The 23,452-nt window shown below is 37.5% G+C and overlaps 2 protein-coding genes across 3 annotated transcripts in view; one reads left to right on the top strand and one right to left on the bottom strand.

Annotated features, from left to right (window-relative positions):
* The window catches only part of PCSK7 (proprotein convertase subtilisin/kexin type 7), a 501,704-nt gene extending 492,443 nt beyond the window's left edge, over positions 1–9,261 (top strand). For both annotated transcript variants that reach the window (XM_072426904.1, XM_072426903.1), the window contains exons 13-16: positions 214–308; positions 480–573; positions 1,489–1,606; positions 2,684–9,261. In XM_072426904.1, coding sequence (XP_072283005.1) covers positions 214–308; positions 480–573; positions 1,489–1,606; positions 2,684–3,088 — 712 coding nt within the window. In that variant the 3' untranslated portion in view covers positions 3,089–9,261. The remainder of the gene's footprint in view (positions 1–213; positions 309–479; positions 574–1,488; positions 1,607–2,683) is intronic.
* A 3,336-nt stretch (positions 9,262–12,597) lies between these two features.
* TAGLN (transgelin) lies at positions 12,598–22,515 on the bottom strand. The gene is made up of 5 exons (XM_072425752.1): positions 22,365–22,515; positions 16,070–16,263; positions 14,928–15,105; positions 13,588–13,690; positions 12,598–13,482 (listed from the first exon to the last, which is right to left on the bottom strand). Exons 2-5 carry the CDS (start codon positions 16,250–16,252, stop codon positions 13,338–13,340), a joined length of 609 nt encoding a protein of 202 aa, XP_072281853.1. The 5' UTR covers positions 16,253–16,263; positions 22,365–22,515; the 3' UTR covers positions 12,598–13,337.
* Positions 22,516–23,452: the final 937 nt, after the last annotated feature.

Below are 23,452 nucleotides of genomic sequence, written 5' to 3'. Positions count from 1 at the left end.
ATCATGGGCTTCACTTCTTCCTAACCACCAATTACAATATAATAGTTTTAGTTTCTGCATACAGTTGTGCAAGTGAAAATTCAAACTGTTTGTGTGGTGTCTGGGCATAAATCTAAAATCTTTTATTACTGTTCACAAATCTTAGACTTTATTGAGTTCACATTTTTGTTAACAATTGTTTTGTTTAACTGATCTCCTTCTTCTCATTTTAAGTGACCCAAGTGGCTTTTCAGACTGGACGTTTTCAACTGTTCGCTGTTGGGGAGAGAATGCTGAAGGATTGTATAGACTAATAGTAACTGATACAGGTAAGTTTTCACTGGTCTGTTGTTTTACACTCTACTAGACTGTATGTACTTGTGTATGCATAAAAGATAAATAGGAGCTAAAAACTGTTTGACTTCAATGTGACATACAGTGATGTGATATCTAGCAGTGCCATTCTTACACAATAATGACCATGTATTTATACTGTACAGGTGATGAAACTGCTAAAAGAGGCATTTTTCAGACCTGGCAGCTAACACTTTACGGTTCTTCCTGGACACCTGAAGATGTGGCAGAAAGAAGAAGGTGAATACAAAGCAGAAACGTGACATTTACATTTTCATACTATATAGGGGCATTTACTTGAAATTTATCATAGCCATGCCTTATGGTCAGAGAAACAATGTAATTTTCAGTGGAGGTAGTACATAGTATTTACCTCTGAATCATTCATTCTTTCCATCTTTTAAATACAGAATGGTGAGTAAGCCTCACTACATGGCCAGAAATTTGTCAACTCTAGCAGACAACCAACTCTTACTACATAGCTAGAAGCACAGGTAGTGTTAACAGTTGTTTCTGTTGTAAAGTACTGTTACCACTACAGCATAGAAAGGTATTTTAGATGTTTAGGAGCTTTTACCCTCATGGAAACCGTTAGGAAAGGGACTATTTTTTTTTTTGTTTGTTTGTTTGTTTTCTGCCATGACTGTGTGCTCACAGGTTCACATAACCAAAAATGTTGTACTGGCACTCTTCTCATTCTTAAATATTTTTGACCTACTCCAACATCCTTAAACAAGGGTGGGGGAGCATTGGCATCATCTGTAACCTCCATATCATGCCATTTTCATATTTGTACCCTGGTAGTTCAACAATTCACACCTTCACCCATATAAATAAAGGTCTGTTCCAGGCTTCATGGCAACATAGTATTGGATTAAATACATGGAACAAGGAGGTTTCTACATTCACACTTCCCTTCCTGTTCTGAGACAGAATCTGCCATGGCATATTCCATGGTGACCAGATTAGGGTCTTGAAGTTACTTCTGTGGCTACAAATGCTGGAATATGTTCCCCACACTTAGAACTGAAGAAGTTGCTCTGAAAATCTGTGAAAGGTCTGTAACAGAACACGTTCAGACGAGTAATACTTTTTAGAATTGGCTTAAAAAAAGCTAATGTATGAACATGCATAACCTTGGTTTCTGCTTATTAGGCTGGTGGAACTTGCTCAGAGCGGTCAGTTTCTAAATGAAAATTTTTCCCTGCCTTGTCCTCCTGGCCTGGAGATATCTGAACAGGAAAGCTACACCATTACTAATAACACACTACGGGTAAGATATTGTGAGAGGATGGATTAGGAAACCTAAACTAAATTTAATGGGAGAGAAGCCTTCTTTTATTCTTTTGTTGATGTCCTCTGTTTAATGCCTCTGCCACTTGTGCTTTTTCCTCAACAATTTACTCTGGCAGTGACAGAAGAATTTCTTTTGAAAGCACAAGTTTACAAACTTGTCATAATAATTGGATAGTTGTAGTATAGTTACGTAGGATGATTTTAAGTATCTGTATATGATTAATTAATATGTGTAAATTTAAACATATCAACAGCAACCCATTGTAAAATTCTGCTATTTTATCATTTGTGTCAACTATGCCTTGTCCTCAGTTGTAGATATGGTGTCCTTCTCAGAACCTCCAGTTAGAACATTGAGCAGCACATTAGTAACCCCACCAAATCGCACCCCAGATCTCCTGAGACTAGCAGTCAGAAACCGCCGTGCCTCAATCTCACACAGTAGATAAACCACTTTAAGGCTACAAACACAGTGCCTGGCATCCTCAATATTAAAAAAAAAAAAAAAAGAAAAAAGGTCCAAGGCTAATTTTTGGGAGGAATTCTAGTCTAGTCATAAAATGTGCATATGTATTAGATCACTTTTTTACATGTGCCATAAACAATTACATTTTTTACATAGTTTTTATGGTTTTCTAATAGTGACTACATTGGACCATCCCTGAATAAAATGTCTTGGAATAACCACCTGTAGTGGCTCTCAAAATCCCATGTAAGAAAGATGAATGCAGGACATTTGAAACACAGGGATAGAGCAATGTCCCCTCATTGGATTTACCTGAACAAGCACACGTAGGGTGGAATCTCTAGTTATTATTTTAATGAACATTTCAGTTTTAAACATTTTGATATATGAAACATGAATTAAAAATTCAGATATTGGGTTTAAAAATACTTGAAGTGAAAAATATTGACAAGCATCAATATGGATTGGAGAATGTTGCAGAATGGTTCTTCATTGGATAGTCCTGGCTAGTCATAGCTAATAATGCAAACTGCTGAAATATTGGAATAGCAAGTTTACCTGCAAATAATGATTTCTTTTTCTTTCCAGACCCTCATGCTCCTGGGATGTTTTGCTGTATTTTGGTCACTGTACTATACAGTGGAGCTGTACCTTTCTCGGATGTCCAGCAGTAGAGATTTGGATCTTAGCTGTGACGTCACCCCATGTATCTGGTCTCAACATCGATCTTCTCCCAGCCCTCGGCAGCTAGAAGCAGGCACAGAGACGGAGTCATTACCTCTCTGTAGATTGAAAGATACTGTTCACGGGGGTGAGGAAGAAGAAGAGGAGGAAGATGGCGACGTTCCCAGTACTGTTCACAGGAATCCTTGTGACCTAACTTCTTCAGGACATAGACAAGACATGACCTCCAACTTTAATTTGCACACAGGTACTATAAACCAGGTTGGCCATGATGTTCATACAAATTTACAGGACTTAAAGAATATTTGATCTAAGTAAAATGGAAATTGGAACAGGAAACAAGAAAATGATAAGTGCAGGACATAATGTTTTATACAGAACAGTCTGTGCTTGTCCAGATGTAAGATTGGATCTTTGCCTTATTACCATTCATATTAAATGATGACTTATGAAAATCATCTTCTAGAATCTCCTCTACAAGATGGTTTTAGATGAGATGGATTTCTTCAGATGCTGGCAGATTCGGCCTGTAAACAAGCATATTGTACATGGAATTTATTTACTGATTTAACTTTAATACGGGTGACAATTTTTTAAGCATCTTAGTGGGACACTTCAACCTCAAAGAAACTTTTTTGTTATGCAAAAAAATCTTTTTACAACCTTTTCAGTGTATTTTTATGAATATATGATTTCTTTAAAATAGATAATACTTCTTTTTCCTTCCCAACAAGATATTTTTCTACCTTTTTGATACAGTAGAATTCCTTTAATTTAGCAACTACAGAACCAGGCGAGTATTTAAATATTATATATTATGAAGATTAGTTTAATATTTTGGGTTTGAAAAACAGATTTTACTGGGGAAGTATTGTTTGGGTTATTTTAGACCCTTGGTAAACTGCAGCGGTTTACTGTATGGCCACAACCCTCCAGCCACGCTCTTATCTGCTCTCATTCAGTGAAATGGGAGTGGTTTGTGCATGCGTTTTGTGTTGCAGTTCCTGGAGGCAACATATGGCTTCTGACCACAAGGTTGCTTCTGCTGCTGTAGAGGAAGAACTGCAATGCAATTGCATGAGCAGCATGCACAAGGCATTGACCTGCAATGTCGTCTTCTGCCCATGGGTGTATAGCAGTAGTTTAAAATGCACCCAGGGAAGGCAACCCAGCAAGGTTAGGACACAAATAATTTTACCGATCCTAATAATTATTTTTTTTTTTTCTACATGAGGAAATTCTGTAGTGAACAATGGTATAAGGGGTTTTCAGCGTACAATAACAATGTTGTGTATAGTTTTAACCATTTGATAGGCTGGGTTATTGGTATCCTTGAAGTCCTAACTATTCATGAGAATTTTCTAAGGTAGCCAAATTAAAGGAATTCTGCTGAATAATTTTTGTACTGCTTTTAATGAAATGGGACCCCTACCTAAGCATATATGCACCTACACTTTGGGGTCTTTCTTTTAATCCCTGCTGGAGCTTTTTTCCTATTGCTGTTTATATGTGGTAGATAAATTCTGAACAAACTTTAACCATTTTAATATTTAGAATTCTGGAAAAGAGAATGTTTGTTTTAGTCAAAAACGGGCAATGACTTTTGGTATAGGAAGATTAATTCATCTTTGTAGTGTTTCCATTACAATATGATGGGTAACTGCACTATATCAAAACTGAGAAGAAATGATGTTTGTCTTCGCAAGAAAGATCTAAATATTTCCAGGTAAAGTAAAAAAAATGCTTTTATAGTGAACCTGTTGTGACCACTTAGTGAATAAATCAACAATACCTGTAATTTTCTCATACCTTTAGATCTGTTCCTTTATGGCTCCCAGATGCTAGGCCTAGGCTTATTCGGGGCCTTGACTTTTCTTCAAATTTGAATGAATCCTGTCCATTTGTTATTTTTGACATCAGAACTCATCCAGCAGATTTGAATACAAATGCAGGAACAATCTGTGCTTTATTTAGAATGTTACTATAATTTGGAATGTTAATATACAACTTAATGGACAGATCAGGTTTACTTTTACAAATAAAGTTTTTGACACCTAAGGGGTATATTCATAAACTATTAGTTGTGTAACTGTAGCAATGTTTGCACAAAAGATACAAGTAACCCCTATATGAATGTATTTTTTTTTCTGTGTTAGCTCTGTATTGTAGACCGATTCCATTCACCATAACAAATAACAGAATGAATTGTGAGCACATTACAGGACACGTCAATGTATACATATTTTATTTTTCTTAACTCCATAGTATGTTCACCCATCTCTACATACCTTTCTATTGGGTTACAACTGCTCAACTGCAACCTTCAAATTCAACTCAAGAACAATAAATCATCCCAATTTTCCCAGCTCCCAGTTATTTGTAACTTACATTTACCCTGATTTGCAAATGTGGCCTAATTTGCACAGAAAAATAAGATTAGCTTCATTGAATAAATCTGTGAATGGTTTATGAATATAACCCTATGTGTCCCTGTATTCTGATTGCTGCTCTTTAAAGCCCATTACAGGTAGTCCCCAGTTACATACGAGATAGACTGTAGGTTTGTTCTTAAGTTGAATGTGTATGTACGTTGGAACAGGTACACTTTTTTAATAAATGCAATTAGGACAGATGTTGATCTCAACATAATATTAGGCAGCATGGTGTCAGTTATTGTATAAAATCCTCACTGTGAGGTAATCACAAACAAAGCAAAAAAAAAAAAACTTTATGGAGCCTTGACATTTATTAACTTCTGGAGCAAGCTATGCTTTGATATACTAAAAGAAACAACTTTAAGGCAGAGCTTGTCCTGGTCAATAAAGAGTTACAAGAGGCTGCAGAAGAGATCACCCACAACCTACACTGTGTGTAGCAAAAATGTCTTCTGCAAGTCATGCAAACCGTCCCCTCCCCCCATTGTATCTAAGAGTTGTCAGTATGTCAGATGTCCTTAACTAGGGGACTACCTGTATATAATGCCAAAAGCAAATGCACAGTTAGATTGAGGGTTGCAAAAAGTATGTTTCAGTCTTTTGTACGTTTTATTATATTTGTATCTTTGTTTTTGCAAAAGCACCTAAGACAAGACTTACTGTTGTGAAAGTTTGTAATCCTTCTGGAATTTTCTAGGAAAGTCTCTGAAAGATCTCCTGCATAGTATTAATGAAGTTGGTGCTACATGAACATTTAATAAGGTGTAGTCATTAACATAAAGGTATGTGAACCTTTTAGTTGTAAGTCTCTGCTAATGGCACTGACCTTTATGAAAGTCTTTCCTTTGATGCTGATCAGACATTCTGACTGTCTTATGAACTTGTATTGCTCTATTCTAATCTATATATACCTGCAATGCTTGGTAGTATTGTTCCTAGATTTGGAACACATATATAAAGAGGCCCTGTAATCATGATGTACATTATTGCAATGGAATTTATTGGTCCATGGACAGGTGGAAGCTGTCCTTGTCCATTCTGTTGCCTTGTTTGGATAAGGCTGTATGCAGCATTTGTAAAGTATGTATTACAGTGGTCCGGCTTTGGGTCATCAGATTTTTTTTGTTTGTTTTTTTTTTTTGGTACATTTAGTCTTGATCAAAACCAAATGAAGTTTTTTATTAAAAACTAGTAGAAATGGTAGAAATAAATGATTATGCATGAGCCGTCTCCAGATCCTTTGCTCCCATTTTAGAAGAGCTCTTTGCCTTTTGCTTGAGAATTATATATGAACATTGATTTTCCTAGAAGAAATGTTTAGAGATCCTTATGTTACCATTCCATGTCTACCAAGCTTTATCTTTTTTTCTGAGAACCCTGGAGATCACCTGTCATTGGTCCATAATGTACTAAAGAACACGTATAATAAGCCGAGCTTTTATCTGAATAGGTCAAATCTCAGGCCTCGGCTATGTGACTTTAGTTTCAATTGTTTTTTCAGTAAATCCATGACAATGGCAGAATTATGGCTTAACAAATGATAATATATTACTGTGACCAGAACATTTTTCAGAGCCACTCATGCCAAAATCCAGACCTTCCTGAAGGTTTACAAACGTTTCCTCACAATGGCAAATGTGTTGCATAATGGCACTGTTGACACGGCGAAGTGAACCTGTCATTAAAATGTATTTATTATTGAAAATAAAATGCTGTACATAATGTAATAGGAATTCTATCAGCTTTTTACACCCCTTTTAATGAATCCATTATTGAGCATTAGAAGAAGTCCCTGCAATGTAATAAATGCAGCTATATTAACAAAGACTTAAGGTTGTGGCCTAAATTCTGACAATGATGAGCACCAGTCCAGATCTGTTCTTTGTTCTTGGCACCCTTGCTGCTACTGCTGGCTTTTTGTATTTTGTGGTTTGCTATGATATTGTAAGAACTATAAAGAAAGGACTGGTCTAATGAATTTCTACGTTTAACACTGCTATGGTTTTCATTGTGATGATACTGAAATCATGCTTCTAACAAACTATTGACAAGATATTTGAAGTATTGTGCGAAGTCCCAGAAGCTGTTTTCATTAGCAAAGCACTTTATATCCGCCTATTCAATAAGGAAGAGCAGAGATGAGTGAAAGTGTTGCTGTGGGTTTTGGTCTGCACACTGTTCTCTGCTATAGTTAAAAAACACTTTTTTAAATTATACTTTATATATGAAAACGTTGGCTGCTGAGCTTCGTGTATGAAGTCAGCACTATACCAAGCTCTCATTAAATATATATTCTTGTACTGCTGGCTGTAATGTGGGGATCTTTGCTAGGATTTCGTGAGATAATGGATACAGAAAGCAATGAACTTTCCTAAATCAATATCAGTGAACATACCAGCCCAGATTGTTCTAACTTATGGTTACATGGAACTATATTGCACTGTATGCTAATCAGATTTTAATAAGACTTTGAGACAAACTTTCTAATGGAAATATATGAAGTGACTCTTTCCTTCTTCCAATATGTATGAATAAACCCTGCTGGTAAAGTTTGGGTACCTTGTAGTACATTCAACTACCTACACTTGTCTTTGTGGTTATGGAAGACCATAGTTCCTAGGTTCAGGCAATACACAGGCCCTCAACTTCCCTCCACATGTCAATCCCAACTCAATCCCGGTGTCAATCCCAACTCATTTCTACCATTCCACTGTCACATGGTGGAGCCTCCAATTATGGCCACTATGGCTCTGGGTCATACAATGGGCAGGGGCTGAGTGTAAGGAGGAGGCAAGGCTTCATGTCTGCTTGTATAGAATTTGGGTTCTGTCAGGGTCATCATTGGATACAAAGGCAATAAATTCTAATGTCAGTTATACATTGTATTGGACAAAACAAGGTTTGCTTTAACATGTTATAAGACCTTAGATGGTACACCCACACACAAGAAAAACACTTTGAAATTATTTTGTCTGCAATACGCTCCAAATCAACATTTTAGTTTTGTATAGTGTGAAACCTTACCCTAATTTTTTATTTTGTTTTTTGTTTTTTGCCCCTGTTTGGAAATATTTTCCTTCACAAATGGGGCACAGCAATAAAAACTTGTCAGGGGCACAATCACTAAGACCATTGTTTTTTTTTTTTTTTGGTTTTTTTTTTTTGGCTGAACCTGCAAAATGTCCCTCCATTGCTGCCTTCTCACTAGACAACAAAGTTTTGCAGCATTCTGTGGCAGCAACGGAGTGACACCAATTGGAGAAGGTGATTGCTTCACCTTGGCTGCCCTATACCAGCTTTAGTATTTTCATATTTTATTCAGTCATTTTAAGTTTTTTAATTTAAGTTCTTAATTTTGAAAGTGGAATCTGGGCTAAGGATGCATATTCTTGAACCTTGATGTCCTTTCTCATTCCATATATGTACAGTAACCCAGCAGAAAACTTATTTCCTCTGTGCAGAAGTTTCCTTTTATAAAGAGCAGGCACTGCTGCTTTCTGCTTAGATTGGCCCCACGCTTTGGGTTCTATACAGGCAGACTGTAGTGGGTGAACCTGCTGGATTCCAACCAATGCTCTGTACAAGCTTTGTGCATCCCAGTTATGTTACCAATATATTTACAAAGTATTTTGTGAATACAAGGTACATTTTTATCCGGCTGGCTATTGCACAGAATACTTTAATTTTCATTTGCCCAGATTTTGGTTCTTAAAAATTATAATTTCAATCATTTTTAATTGGACCAAATGTTCTGTTGGCATTCCTTTTTTGAAGGTTTGAAAAGTGGAAAACCAAGCCCCATCTGGAAGTATATGACCCTTTTACCTTCACTGTAATCTTATTTACCTTATTTACCAGATAAAATTAAATATGGATACAATGATTTACCAGGTGACCTGAAACCTAATATATGCTGAAAGCTTTACACAACTGAGTTAATTTATTATTTTGTATGACTGCTGTTGAATTTTTGTGTGTTCCTGATGAACGTTATTCGCTTGCTGAAAATGTTATTTTACCAGCAATAAAATGTTTTACAGGAATAAATTTGGTTTTTGTCTTTTTTTTCAGAATGACATGAGAAGTGTTGGTGTGTTGTGTTCTGTTTAGTTATTTATAGTTTAACAAAGAATATGCTGATGCTTGCCAGAGCTAAATATGATTCTGAAGACGTATGGTAAGACAAATAATACACAATTCATTTTTCCAGACATCAACCTCACCTTGCTAGGACAAAGTATAATGACCAAATATGACCACTTTGGCAGGTTGGGTAGATCAGGGGTGAAGCTAAAGTTTAATGTGAAAGAAGTTGGTCATATTGAACTGAATTTGTTCTGTGATGTTTTATCCCCACTTTATTTCTAATGAGTGTCGGGATCATCCAGCAAATATGAGCTAAAGAAAATGCAATATGAATAATTTACATTGCAATTTACTACTAATCATAGGCAAACATACTCGGTATAAACTTGTTTTAGATTGGGCCTGAAGAAGCAGCCCCTAGCCTCCGGAGATATGTGACGTAGGTATCCCAGGAGGCTGCGGGTTTCCTGATCAGCAGTAAAGAGGAGGAAAAATCAAAAACTGAAAAATTGGCCACCCTTTTATGCAATGTAAAAAATAAAATGATAGTTCAGCTTTGCAGGGTTTGGACATTACCTGAAGTCTGACAGTTGTTGAATTGCCAGGCAGTTATAGCTGACATGTCACACTGCACTCCTTCTGATGGGGCTGCTGCAGAACAAAGAGGACTCCTAACAATCCTAGGAAGAACTCTCTAAGGGAAAATCATCCCATATCACCAGTGGAGTGGAGAAGCCTAACAGGTGAAACGCGTCGGGTAAACAAGACCAAAATGGTTAACTGGACTGTAAACACTATATATTAGTAGATACCTGTCTAGGATGAATATTGCAATTCTGTGCTGCTACAACAGATATTAATGATATGAAACATGATTGCTTTGTAATTATGTATGAATCAACTTTTTTGTCATTACATAATTATGTAATTATTTCATTACATAATTAAACAAAACCCCGTCTTTTTCTCTTTCTTCAACCAATGTAATATATACCTAATGGGGTGGCCAAACCTATATATGACAAATCAATCAAAGAGATCGAGTACCCTTTATTACTTTTGTCTAGTTATTAAAGCCTATTCATGACTGGCCCTCCTTTTACATGGTTCAGCTACTGCTCCATACTACACATTGCTAGTAAGAAAATTGGGGGGAAAAAAACTATTGTACAACCATATTTAGACTACTATTTTTCCATGAAAATAACGTGATCAAGTCCTTGATTATAAGTGTTGACAGTATCTTATATATGATCACTAATATTTGTGATTTCCCTATGTTCTACCACCTGTATAGAAGATACCATCCTTCTGTATGGCATTTTGTTCTGATAGGCAGGTCTGCATGTTGGACAGGTGGTAACAGGCAAAGCTGTCAGTCAAGCTACTAACATGGCCATTGGTGACAGCAGACAGCTGAAATGAAAGGGCTACAAGGGCATCTGTGTTTTCTGCTCCATCATGAAAACTCTAACACAGTAGGACTTCTGAGCAGAGAAAGGATGGTATAGAGCAGCCACTCTCAATCAGGGTTCTGTGGAACCCCAAGGTTTCTCCAGAGGTTCCTTGAAATGTATCTGTACAACCTTCTATTTCATGTCTCCATAGTTGTAGGGCCAGCACCATGGATAGAGTTCACTTCCTAACTAATGATGTTTTTAATCAGTCTATAAAGTGGTAAAGCAGCCACAAATATAAGAGGCGTTCTTTCCACTTAGGAGCAGTTTGAGAGGTCCCCCCCAATGACCTAATAATAATTTCTAGAGTTCCTCAGGGGTGAAAAAGTTAATGAAGACTGGTTTAAAGGATGGTATAGAGGAGAACCTCCGATTAGAAAGATAGTATAGGGAAGAACTTGTAATTCAAGGAAGGAGAGTATGGAGTTGAACGTTGGCGTAGAGGAAACAATTGTGTAAAGTGGGGACCTCCTATTTACAAAATGTTTTTGAATGAGTATATGGAGAACTTTTAAGTGGAGGAAGGATTGTACAGGAGAGAATTTCTGATCATTGAAAGGATGGTATAGAAGATAATTTAAACTACATTAAATTGGTTTTGGTACCAGCACCTTAACCCAAGAAAGATGTGTTTCCAGCCCTCCATATTTTGTAGGGGTTTTTTACAAGGGGGTCCCATTCTCACAAATGAACCTTTAATTATATATTGTGCAAAGTATGTCAAGAGTTTGAGATGGGTAGGAAAATAGCCCGAAAATGTGACTGGAAAATAAAGAAGCCAGCCGGAGACTTGGCCAAACCAATTTTAAATTACTTTTGAATAAGATGAACCCTTTAATATTTTTATACCAGCTAGAAGTCACAAACATAAAGTTAGGTATGTCTTGCCTCAACTTTCCTATTTTCAGTAGTTATGTCTAATTATTACGGTGCAGGTACCAGTCTGACCTACTGCTGACAGCAGCAGCAAAAAAAAAAAAAAAAAACAGGTCTGCTTCCTTCCCTTTCTCCCTGAACAGAACAAGTCTGGGTTTGAACCCTGTGATGAGGTGTGTACTGTGGATACGCCAGTACAAAGAGATCACAGTTATCTCTTGTAATGCTATAAACTGCTATTTTCTCATTAAGACTGGCTTCTATTTATATTCAAGCACCGGCTTAGTTCAGTATCATCTTTCTGGACTTTGGCACCTATCCAGAAATAACATGCTAAATGTAAATACTGATCTGGGTGCTGCAACCAACAAGTAAGCATCGTGTGGTGTTGTAGCCCTAAGGCAATATCCATAGCTGGATCATCACCAGAGGTAGGGTTGTCATTGATAGTGACTAGAACTCCTCATCCCATAGGGATATTAATGGAGATTTCTTTTTTTCTTATTTGCTACTTGCCCCATAGGATAGTTTTTTTTTTTACTACCTTTCCTTAGGTATATTAGGAAACCTCTTGAAAAAGTAGGGAACATGCCCTCTTTGTTGTCACCAAAACAATTATCTCCATTGAACTATTTTTCCTCGATTTCTGTTCTATTGACAACTAAAAATTTTGTGCTTTTATACTTTGGGTCCCAGTGACGGTTCTTAGACAAATTAGGTTAGTAACCATAACAGGCACTTGGACCGTAATCGAAATCTCATGGAGTCAGTAACCCTTCTCCACTTCCAATTGTAATTGTAAAGAAAACTGATGATGATTTCTGCTTTATAACCTATAATTGGTTAATATTTTCACCACCCCTGAACAAAGTTCATACACCATCATAGTTTTTGGACTTCTTTGCCCATATATAGCAATATAAGTAACATAATTTATCAACAAAATACAAACAAAATTCCAACGTTAATGGTTTAAAATTCCTTTATTTTTAGAATAAAAAATAGATCCTCATATTAAACACTGATTTAACTGGATAGAGCATTTGCTATTGAAATGTAGATGACAATTAACCTCATTACTGCTGTCAAACTTAATGGTAAATGTTGCTGAATAGAAAAGTAATGAAAAGCCGGGGATTGTGAAGACCACATTAAATGGAGATCGGTTTCTATGAAGGAAATGAGCTTGGATTCTACGTGTGAACTAAAAGCGGGATGGGCTATAGGAGGTGGGCATGAAATGCAGATGAATGATATTGGTTTATGAATTCACAACTACTGCTGCTTTTATGGTTGGTGAAGCACTGAAGATATTAAGGAATAATCCTTTTACTAAGATTACTTATACAAGGGGGAGAATGGGAACTGATGAATGAATGAAGACAAAGGGTCTTATGCTGCCAACCTTGTATAAGAAGTGATGTTTAACATTTCATATGAAATACCTAAAACTATGAATTGGTTGGAAAGCTGATTTGTACAGTAGTGATCACCTTTATGATAAAACAAAAAGTGTAAGTAGTTTCATGCGTTGGATCCCTTGTTGTTCGATACCTGTCATTGCAATGGCTATCTTTGAGTTTCTTCTGCCATGGAAATGGTGGAATGGTTGGGAGAACCAGGTTTGGTCTCACTTTTTGGTTGCTGTAGGTTTGCTTAGAAAGAGCAGTGAAGAGGTTAACAATTCTTGTCTCCTTTTTGGCTTTAACTGATAATCTGTCTTGGACGGCCATAGCCTGTCATCCCAGACTGGGAGGCTCCCTGGTTGCTACCCATTTGCAAACCAATTATATTCTTTCCTTGTTTCAGCTTATCATCAGTGAAATCCCGTTTGTGTTCCTGGGCTTTCCTGGGGGAAACAGACATCATTGGTCATTTATGTAGGACAAGTAATAAAAAATACCAAATGCTTGGGCAATTTTTATATTTCCCAAGAATTAACCCCAGCACTTACTTCATGAACCAGGAGGGGTCTCCTTGGTACTGGCCATCATTTTTAGTGACTGCAATACTCCCGAGAGCGATGATTGTCCTCTGCACGGCGGCCAGATCTTTGCCTGTTAAGATGTTTCCATAGTTAATACAAATTGCACATTGTTTTGGTTAATAAAGCCCATTATCAATATGTTCTAAGTTACATTACTAATGGAATGGCACAATATCTTACAGAAGAAAAACCCAATCTTTAAAGGTACCATTGTACTAATGTTGTACATTATTCTTTATCGTTGAGCAAAGTCATTTCCTAATATCTCGACAGAGAGGAAGCAGCAACAGAAATATATCTTACTACTAAAGCCAAGAGGGGAAGAATAATTTAATGTAGGGTCTCTATAGACTCCCTAGTTTGTCATGGCCTTTTGGAACCTTCTTTCATATGTATAATTCTCTTTACCCTGATTTTAGAAAAAAAAAAGAAAAAAGAGTCCCCAGATACCCAAAATGTGTGTGTGTACATATTGTGCTTCAAAATCTTTCAATATAGAATTCACAAATTCTAAAATACATTTAAAAAGCCAAAAGAAGGGGGGGGGGATATTTGTCTATATTCAAACATCATACTAAGTGGCTAAGCCAGTATCACAGCTTGTGTTCTGTAAGAGGATCAGACTGCATTTCCCATCTATATGGCACTCTGTGTGTGGTATTTTTATTTCCTTTTTACCCCTCAGTGATATCCTTTGTTGTGCTTGGCACCCTGGTTCTACATATGTTTTTAGATTTGAAATACTGCTGAAGAATTATTAATATTAAACAGGATTTATATAGCTCCAAAATATTACACAGCACTGTACATTAAATAGGAATGACCAGGAAATATTAGTCAATAATGGCATTAGGTGGTCCAGGCTCTGCATTGACAGGAAATACATATCACTTTTTTATTCTTCCTTCCACCAGCATCTGTCTTATGTATTTACTACTAGTAATATTTGTCACTTACGGAACCATACTCACGGAACCATGAAAAATGATTTCACATTAACAATTAGAATAAACTATTTGATAAAATGTAATCTCATGCCACTTTATTAACATTGTATTAGCATGCACCTTGGTATTCCAACAAAATGTGATTGCCAAGTACTAAATTCCTCATTGCAATGAGAAAAAAATCACAGATATAATTGGCTGTTATAATTCCCAAAAGTTGTGTAAATGATCTAAAAACATGAAGATACACATATTTTCTATTAACAATGTTTATATTTCACTGCTATAGTACACGATAGATCTCCCAAATCTATAAACTAGAATCTCTTCTCTGAGAACTTTATATGGGCCAGGCTTTACCTTCATACAGGTCTACGGTTTGAAAGATGTCAGTTTTCACCACGCCGTACTCCTCGGCTGCCTTTAGAAACTGCGCTACCTGTTCCATTTGCTTGAAGGCCATGCTGGGAGGAGGGTCGGGGATCCTAATAGGCTGGGAGCCCCTGGGGTAAAGACTGTTTATCAGTTTTGAAAGAACCTATGGAAAAAGCCAAATAATTATCTTTAGATTATGGAGAAATTGTTACAAAGGTACAATGTAGCATCCAGAGAACTTTGAGTTTATTGTGATTGTCCAAAGTATTTTCCTAGGTAAAGGCTCAGTTTTATTTTAGGTGGAAGAGAAACGGTTGGGGATTTGTTCAGATATTGGATATTTACTCCAATTTATTGTTGTGCAAGAATTGAAACCTCTGCTACCGGGACACCAAGAAAACAAGATTGCATTTTAGTACCATAAGGAGGAGTTAGAACTTCTGACAATGTTTCTGTTCCTGTCCTGTGACACCTGCACTCCCTAATTCTGTGTAGGCATCACAGGGACAAGTAGGGAGGGTAAATATCTCTACTGGAATTATATACAGAAATAGAAATTCTGACAAAAATGTTAAGTTCAAAACATTTCAGTCAGGTTTAAACTTTTTGTTTCTGTTTGTTTCTACATAATTTGCCAATTAACCTAAAGACATCTGAATTGATAATAAGTCTCAGATTAATACTCTTCAGTGACCCAGGACCAATGTCCATATGATCATTAAGATCAGTGTTTCTCACCCAGGGTTCCTTGGGCAATGAGCACTTTGTGCCTCTCAGGTCAGTTCTAGGGACACCAATGATCTTGTTGGCCATCTGTAAGGGTGACATTCTTCTCACTGGCCAAACAATGTAGGAGGCATTCTTCCCACTGATCATTCTAAAATACTGTGAGCTGTGGATATTGTGAATTTTGGTCAATGATTCCCAAAGACCTGGAAGTTATTTCAATAGTTCCCCCATGTTAAAATGTTTATTTAGATAATGTACAGTAACCAGGTTTTATCATTGTTTTAAACCCAGCCCTCAGGATATGGTAGGACAATGGCAGCAGTTATACTTCCTGGACAGAAATTCCCAGCCATTGGTCCTTAACAGGAATTATGAACCAAAACACAGACTGTGCTTACCACTCCATTCTTTAACCATTGCTGGAATCCATATCTTCCTTGCTCTGGTGGTTCTCCTACATCAGAACCGCCCTGAAGCTTAATCCATTGCACTAGACGTGCCTCCAATTCATCATCATACTTTTTCTCAATGCGGGACAGGACATCGCGGCTCATGCCATAGGATGGACCTTTATTAGCCATGGTTGTTTGACCTGTATGTATGAAAATATTAGTTATCATGCTTTGCCAGTCAGAAGTACAGTATGTCTTTACAAAAGCAGTATCACAGACTCTGGTTCTGTGATGACATACAGAATGACTAAAGTTTTTAAAAGCAATACCATACATGCAGATCTGAGTTAAAAAGAACCTTTGGCCTTTGCATGGCAAAGTAGTGTCTGACATCAAGAGCTTCGTAAGAGAGGGGAGGGCAGGAGAGCAGCGTGGTGACATCAGTAAGCTGCTACTCTTTCATTGTCCAGTCACAGAGTAAGATGGGCACAAGACCACACAGTTGTATTGACTGATCAATGATAAACAGAAGTTCAAGTTTCATGTCAGAGAACTGTACACTTTATTCACTAAATTATGGAGACACTTATTCTTTTCATAGGAAAAGTGAAATTATTATATAACACCAAGGCCCAAATTTATTAAAGCTCTGCAAAACTGGAGAAGAAAGAATATCATGGATGAACCTGCTGGATCCCCCAGGTTCTCCCTTGATAATGATGATGATCTTTACCAGTCTTGGAGAGCTTTATTAAATCAGACCCAATAACTGCCAATAGTAACATGTACAGCACTCCGGAGTATTGAAGGTCTAGAACTTTCCTACGAGGCTGATTATGGACCTTCGGTAGCCAGATGGTCTTCTAACTCTCTGGAGTCTTGCAGGTTTAGTTTTTTGTTCTTTAACCCTTCCCTCATTTTCATTGGAACTAACACTAGCAGTGATAATGCTACAAATAAAATATAAAGTGAACTATTTTTTCTTTTTTGCTACCATATATGATCTTGGGAAGAACCTTGATGAAGATCTGCTGATCTACAGATTAACAGGAAGGTAATTTCTGGCTTCTGGGACTGCTGGGTGGTGTCATTTCTGGTGTGCCAGAGCATTCCTTGATTCTGGTGGCATTATTCCAGCTTTATATTCAAAGCTCTAAAAAGGCCAAATGATTCTATCACTGCGGATAGTCTATCAATTTTTTCCTGTTTCTATGTACAGGTAACTAGCTGGATACTTGGTGGCACTCCTGCTGCAGAAGGCACAGAAACTGTAACGGTAACATATACCTTTGGCGAGAGACAATATTACAAGGTAAACATTATCTACTTTTGGTTAATTTGCATGAAATTACATACAGAGTGAATATATATTTTATAAACAGGTATAAGCTGCAATGACAGTTTATATAATCTAAGTTTCCTTTATTGGTAAATTTTGTTAACTAGCAGTATGGAATGGGCAGAAAAGAATAAATTATTTATTTTTTTGTATTTTATATATACTTATTATTTTATATTCCTATCCAGTGATCAGAAATGTCTTTTCGACGTAATACAGGTAGTCCCTGGGTAACATACAAGATAGGTTCTAAAGGTTTGTTCAGGCTTTATGAAGCCTAGACATTCATTAACTTCAGGAGCAAGCCGTGCTTTGATATGCAAAAAGAAACAACTGCAGAGTTTGTCTTGGTCATTTAAGAGGTACAAGATGTTGCAGATCAGCTCAGTTTTTAAGATCACCCACAACCTCAGCTGTGTTTTGCAAAAGATTTCTTCTGCAAGTCATGCAAGCTGCCCCCTCCCCTCTCCAAGCCACATTCTTGCACAGGAGGGAGCAAGGAAGCCCCAATGATATCTAGGAGTCCTCAGTATGTCAGATGTCCTTAACCCGGGGACTACCTATATTGTCATCCTTGTAAACATACATCAGGATCATGTGTAAAAATCACTGTAAATTGTAGTTCAATATGGAGCACTCAAAAGAAAGGTTAAGAAGAAATAAAAAGTCTCTAAATCCACAAACTATACCTGGCTTATATCATACACAATTGATTTCATCTAACACTTGTGTCAAAACAAAATACAAACCCCTTCTCTAAATGAAGCTTCATTTCTATTCTAAAAAATCCCAATCATGGGAATCTGCTTACCAGTTGTCTTTCACAAACAACCTTAACAATTGTCTTTGCCCACTTAACTGTCTTGCATTGTGACCATTGGCTTTGTGTGTCTAAAGCTGCGTACACACTGCCAATTTTTGTCGTTGGAAAGGATCTTTCACGATCCTTTCCAACGACAAGGGAGTGCACGATGCATGAACGGTGCTGTACATACAGCACCGTTCATGCTCTATGGAGAGGGGAGGGGGAGAGCGACCCTGCTGTGCGCTCTCCCCTTCACTTTCATTACGATCGGCTGTCGTCCATCGTCCGTGGATCCGGCAGGTCGGTCGTCTGGACGATGGACGACACTGACTGTACACACGGCAGATTTTCGCCCGATAATTGGCCGATGCCGATTATCGGGCGATAAAAATCTGACGTGTGTACGTAGCTTAAGTCTGCTTTGGAGACACAAGATAACATAAATTGTCCAGGTCCAATCCCAACACCTCAACCTAAAATTGTTATATCTTCTTGGTGTTTTTTCTCAAAAGGGAACTCCAAGTTTCGGAATTCTTTTCTTTTACATTCTGCAGTTATTGCGTTGTTTTCCAACTCCTATTGCAGCTTCGCCACTTAAACATTGTTCTCCAGGAAGATTAATATACAACAATCCAGTAATGTACCAACTAAAAAATGATAAAATGTATTCTTAGCAGATAGTACAGATTATGGCTTTGTATGAGCCTTTTCTAATCCCCAAAACAGCTCACTCAGTAGGAGCAAAATGGAAACCAATTACGTATGCTGTATGCACATGTGCTGACATAGAGAGAAGCGGGCAGGATGAGCAGGGGGTAAAATGCTGCTGGTCCTTCACTGTCTGGAGGTAAGAAGCTGACCTGGCTTCATTTACTTACCAGCAGCAGGGAAATTTCAGGACTAGTTAAACCTAAATGCAAATCCTTTGGTAAGTAAAACAGATCCCATATACAGTGTGTGCTTCACATGGTTATATAGTTTTTGTCTAGATTTTAAGGCTTACACATTAATATTTAAATTTCATTGGGTCTGATTTATTAAAGTTCTCAAAGGCTGGAGAGGATACAGTGAAGCTTGGTGATCCAGAATACCTGGAATAGATTTTTTAAAGGCCATTTGATATTTCTTAGCAAATGCTTTGTCTTAAACCAAATCCATTCCAGGTTTGCTGGATCTGCCAGCTTCACTGAGGAAAGTATATCCTCTCCAGCCTTGAAGAGCTTTCATAAATCAGGCCCATAGTGTTAGTGAGATATGCTTCATTGCACCTTTATTCATGCCACCCACTTGTCAAGTCATACTTTCCCATGAAATTTATGCCAACGTGCTTCCAGCACTTTTTTTGGCATGATATCTGATCCAGTAATTGGGGAGCTCAGAAGAAACAATTGCTGCTCCTGGCTATTCCATCCTTTCCTTATTTCTAGCTGCACCCTAGCAAGGAAAGTGGTATATCATATTTTTTCTAACTACCTATTTGATTTCTATTATTTGTGACAGTGGTAAAATATTTATTATATAAATATATATAATAAATTCTAAATATAATATTTGTAACATTTTTTTAAGGACTTGTAATATCCAGTATTGCTATTCTATTATCATGGATGAGTTCCTATTTATATGATAAAGGGTCAGTATCCAGGTGAGAGATGATGACAGATGATGAAATAACTATTGACACCCAGTTTTTAAAAAGTAAAGCACTTTGTTATAGCTGTTGCCCATTAACATTGTATCATTGCATAGCACCTAGAAGACCCTCTGTCCAGTTTTTGCAAATAGCAGTCTTACAAAAGTAATCTTCTGGGAAGTTTCTGGCCCTTGATAGGCCACCCTTTAAATACAGTGATGTTCATTATTAGGATCCCCTGTGTCTTTGACAACTTTGGTCATTGCTAACAATCAATCTTTGGAAAAAACTGGCAAAGCACTGTAATTCTCCCTGACATAAGTGAGGTCACTGCCTTTTGAGTGGGAATGTATAAAAGTGTTAAAAAACAAAACAAAATCATAGCAACTAGGCAGCCTTCTAACATCATTGCAATTGCTGCAGTTCAGGTCTAACTAGGAAACTAAGATTCTCAGTTGCTGCCTAGAAAACCAAAAATTCCGCTCACTACAAATGTTATGCATTGGCCCCCGTATGACCGGCAGAACTCCACTTTATTCCAATGCATCTAATAATGCAATTTCATTGCAATACAACAAAAGAAGAATTATATTGTGAACTTCGGGTCAACACCTAACACAGCTGATTAGTTTGATGCATTTAACAGGTTCATTATTAATTGAATTTTTTTTACTATTTCTCCCTATGAAATCAGACAAATACTGTGTAATTTTTAAGAAAATCAAATCCTATATTTAGTAGCTATTTGTCATGGAAAAGTGAACTGCATTAGGGCATCAGTGTCAGGTTGAGGTAGACTAGTGGCAGTGGAAGATTTCCTCTGCCAGCTGTCACTTTATGAGCGCCAGCCCCGGCGTCTGAGCTGTCACCGGCTGTATCTGCTGTCCTAAGCTAACAGAGAGTCTGAATGGGGAATAATATTCTTTTATGTGCCCTCTAAAGCAAGGGGCCTGGTTTATATTGTGACTGTATTCCTCCTGTTCCTATACAGACAGCAACAAAAACTTAATAGAATATCTAACCCATCCCCTATCTATCCAAAACCCAAAAAATGAAAAAAAAAAAAATATGCACTTCTCTGGAATTACTTTGACTCTGCCAGCTTCATAATGTTTTTCTACGTCAACCCAAACATACCGGAAGGGGCCTAACTATCTTCTCTGCCCATCATGCCATCTTCTTCTTCTGCTTTGCCCAAAGGCCCCTTGTGTTCCCATTGGTAACAGCCAACTCCTCTTATGACATGCTGCATACTTATATTAAGCACTGCACTATTCCCTTCCTCAACATACAACCAACATTAACAGCAAAGAATGGACCGAGCTACAAAGATTATATTTAGATTATCCAGGATTATATAACTGGACAGAGAGCTCCAATAAATTAACCATACACTACACCAGTGGTTTTCAACCAGGGTTCTTCCAGAGATTGCTAGGATTTCCTTGAGCAATGAGCATCTTGTGCCTCTCCGGTCAGTTTCTACTGACACCAATGATCTTTTTAGCCATCTGTAAGGGTGACATTCTTCCCAGTGACCACCACACTAATGTACTGTGAGCTGTAGATATAGCAATCATAGTAGGGGTTCCCGGAAGACCGTAAAATATTTCAAGGGCCCCTTATGTAAAAAAAAAAAAAAAAAACTGCTTTACAACCTGACTGCATAATCCTGCATAGTCTTCCTAAGTGTGAGGTGTGTCTGATCATGTACATATTCTTTGCATTGTTCAGGTGAGTGTTTATGTAGTTTTAGTACATCTAAAGCCGATCGTATGGTCAGTGTGCACAGCTGTTACTCTACACCAGGCTCTGTATACAAGACATGCATTCATTATCTACAAATACAACAAATATTAGAATGCTGTACAATGTCTGAACAATGACACGGGAATGAAATACCCACACTTCTGTGTTCACTATAAGCAGCACATGTCAATTCAGAGCATATTGCTGGGATTTTTACTGCAATTCTCCATTATATTCCTATTCTGCCTTATTATTACCAATCGAAAAAAAGCAAATTTCCTGACAAGGAAAACACTGTATTTAAACAGTTAGTTTTCTGCCTTGCAGTTCTGTGAACGCAATGTCAGAAATACAAAGAACAATGTGCAGCCTGTAGAAAACAGAATTCCTCTATATAATATGTGAGCGGAATAGAATACAATATAAATGGATAGTATAGGTTTCTGCCTGGCTGTAGCTTCAATACTTTCTGTGTTACTGACCAGGATAAGGCAGAGGCTGCCCATTTACTATTCCTTATCTTCATACTTTGAAGCTAATTAAAATGACGGCCAGGCAACACACATTTTTGGAAGTATAAAGTATCAGTGACTTCATCTTCCTAAATCCCCAAGAAATGGGTAGCTTGTATCAGGTCACACATATAGGAATCTCTAACAACCATTGCTATTGTCCATCATGCATGCTCTACAGATACAATGAATATATTAGTAGAAGGATGAAGATATTCCAAGCCCCCCTCCCCAGCCATCATATCCATCCCTCCCAAACTCACAGGTTGTTACTGGCTGCTTGTTTCAGTCTCCAGGATGCAAAGTACTGAGTGAGAAGTGAGAAGGATGGGGAGATAAAAGTCTTCTTCTGGCTCTGTATATTGGGGGAGTATCAGCCCACATTCTCCCCCCTTCAGTCCCTGATCTTCCCAACTCCATATTAGGGGAAGGTCTGACTGAACTTCAGACTTTGGGATCTGAAGACATTCTCTGGATACCTAAGAGATGCGGGAAAGGGGCAGCGTTTGTGAGTCACTGGGAGGGGGGGAAATCTCCCTCCAGCAAATCCTTTTATAGACTCAATTCGGGGGTAAAAGTTTTCAAATAAACCCCTCGCAGTACTTGTGGCCTGGGGATGATTTCTATGATGCAATGCGGAGAGTTATCCATTTTTATTTCTCCGACATAACTTTATTTTGTAAGATTTCTATGTATTTTACAATGGAGGTTCTGTACCAGCCAGATTTAGGTTCTGCTCAAATGTTCCTCATTTTCAGTACAGGGGATATGTGAGGAACTTTCTATGTTTATAAGTTACCTTATCCATAAAACAGGTCAGGTTTTTTTACTTCTCCTGTACAGTTACAGCCAGTGTTCAGCTATCTATAAACTTCGGGGACAGACACAACTTAGAAAAACATCACCTAGGACAATGACAGAAAGAATTAGGTGAACAACATAAAAAAAATCTTCATTCTCCAGTTGTCAAAATTGTGTTTTTTGTTTTTTTATAATTTGAAGGGAACTGAAAGCAAACAGTTATATATACAGACTAAACACATACAGTAGTCAGAAGCTGTTTTACCTTACATAGAATATGCAATTCTGTCCATTCATTTCTGAGAATAACACAGCTCTGCCACGTGACACAGCCCTATGAGCAGGAGACCTAATACTTAACTACAGCAGTTGGGTGCACTTAAAAGGTCTCCTTGTCACTGGACAGTGAAAAGAGAAGAGAAGACGAACTCATATCGCCATGGTTTTCAGTTAGGAAACCCTAAGTGTGATAAACAGCACTTCAATTTCAGTGTGAAGGGTCAGGTACACAACAAATTCAATTTTACAGAGGACAACAGCAACTGCACTG

Source organism: Pyxicephalus adspersus, chromosome 11, assembly GCF_032062135.1.
Source record: "Pyxicephalus adspersus chromosome 11, UCB_Pads_2.0, whole genome shotgun sequence".
Taxonomy (NCBI): Eukaryota; Metazoa; Chordata; class Amphibia; order Anura; family Pyxicephalidae; genus Pyxicephalus; species Pyxicephalus adspersus.
This window is presented reverse-complemented; position numbering and strand designations above follow the sequence as displayed.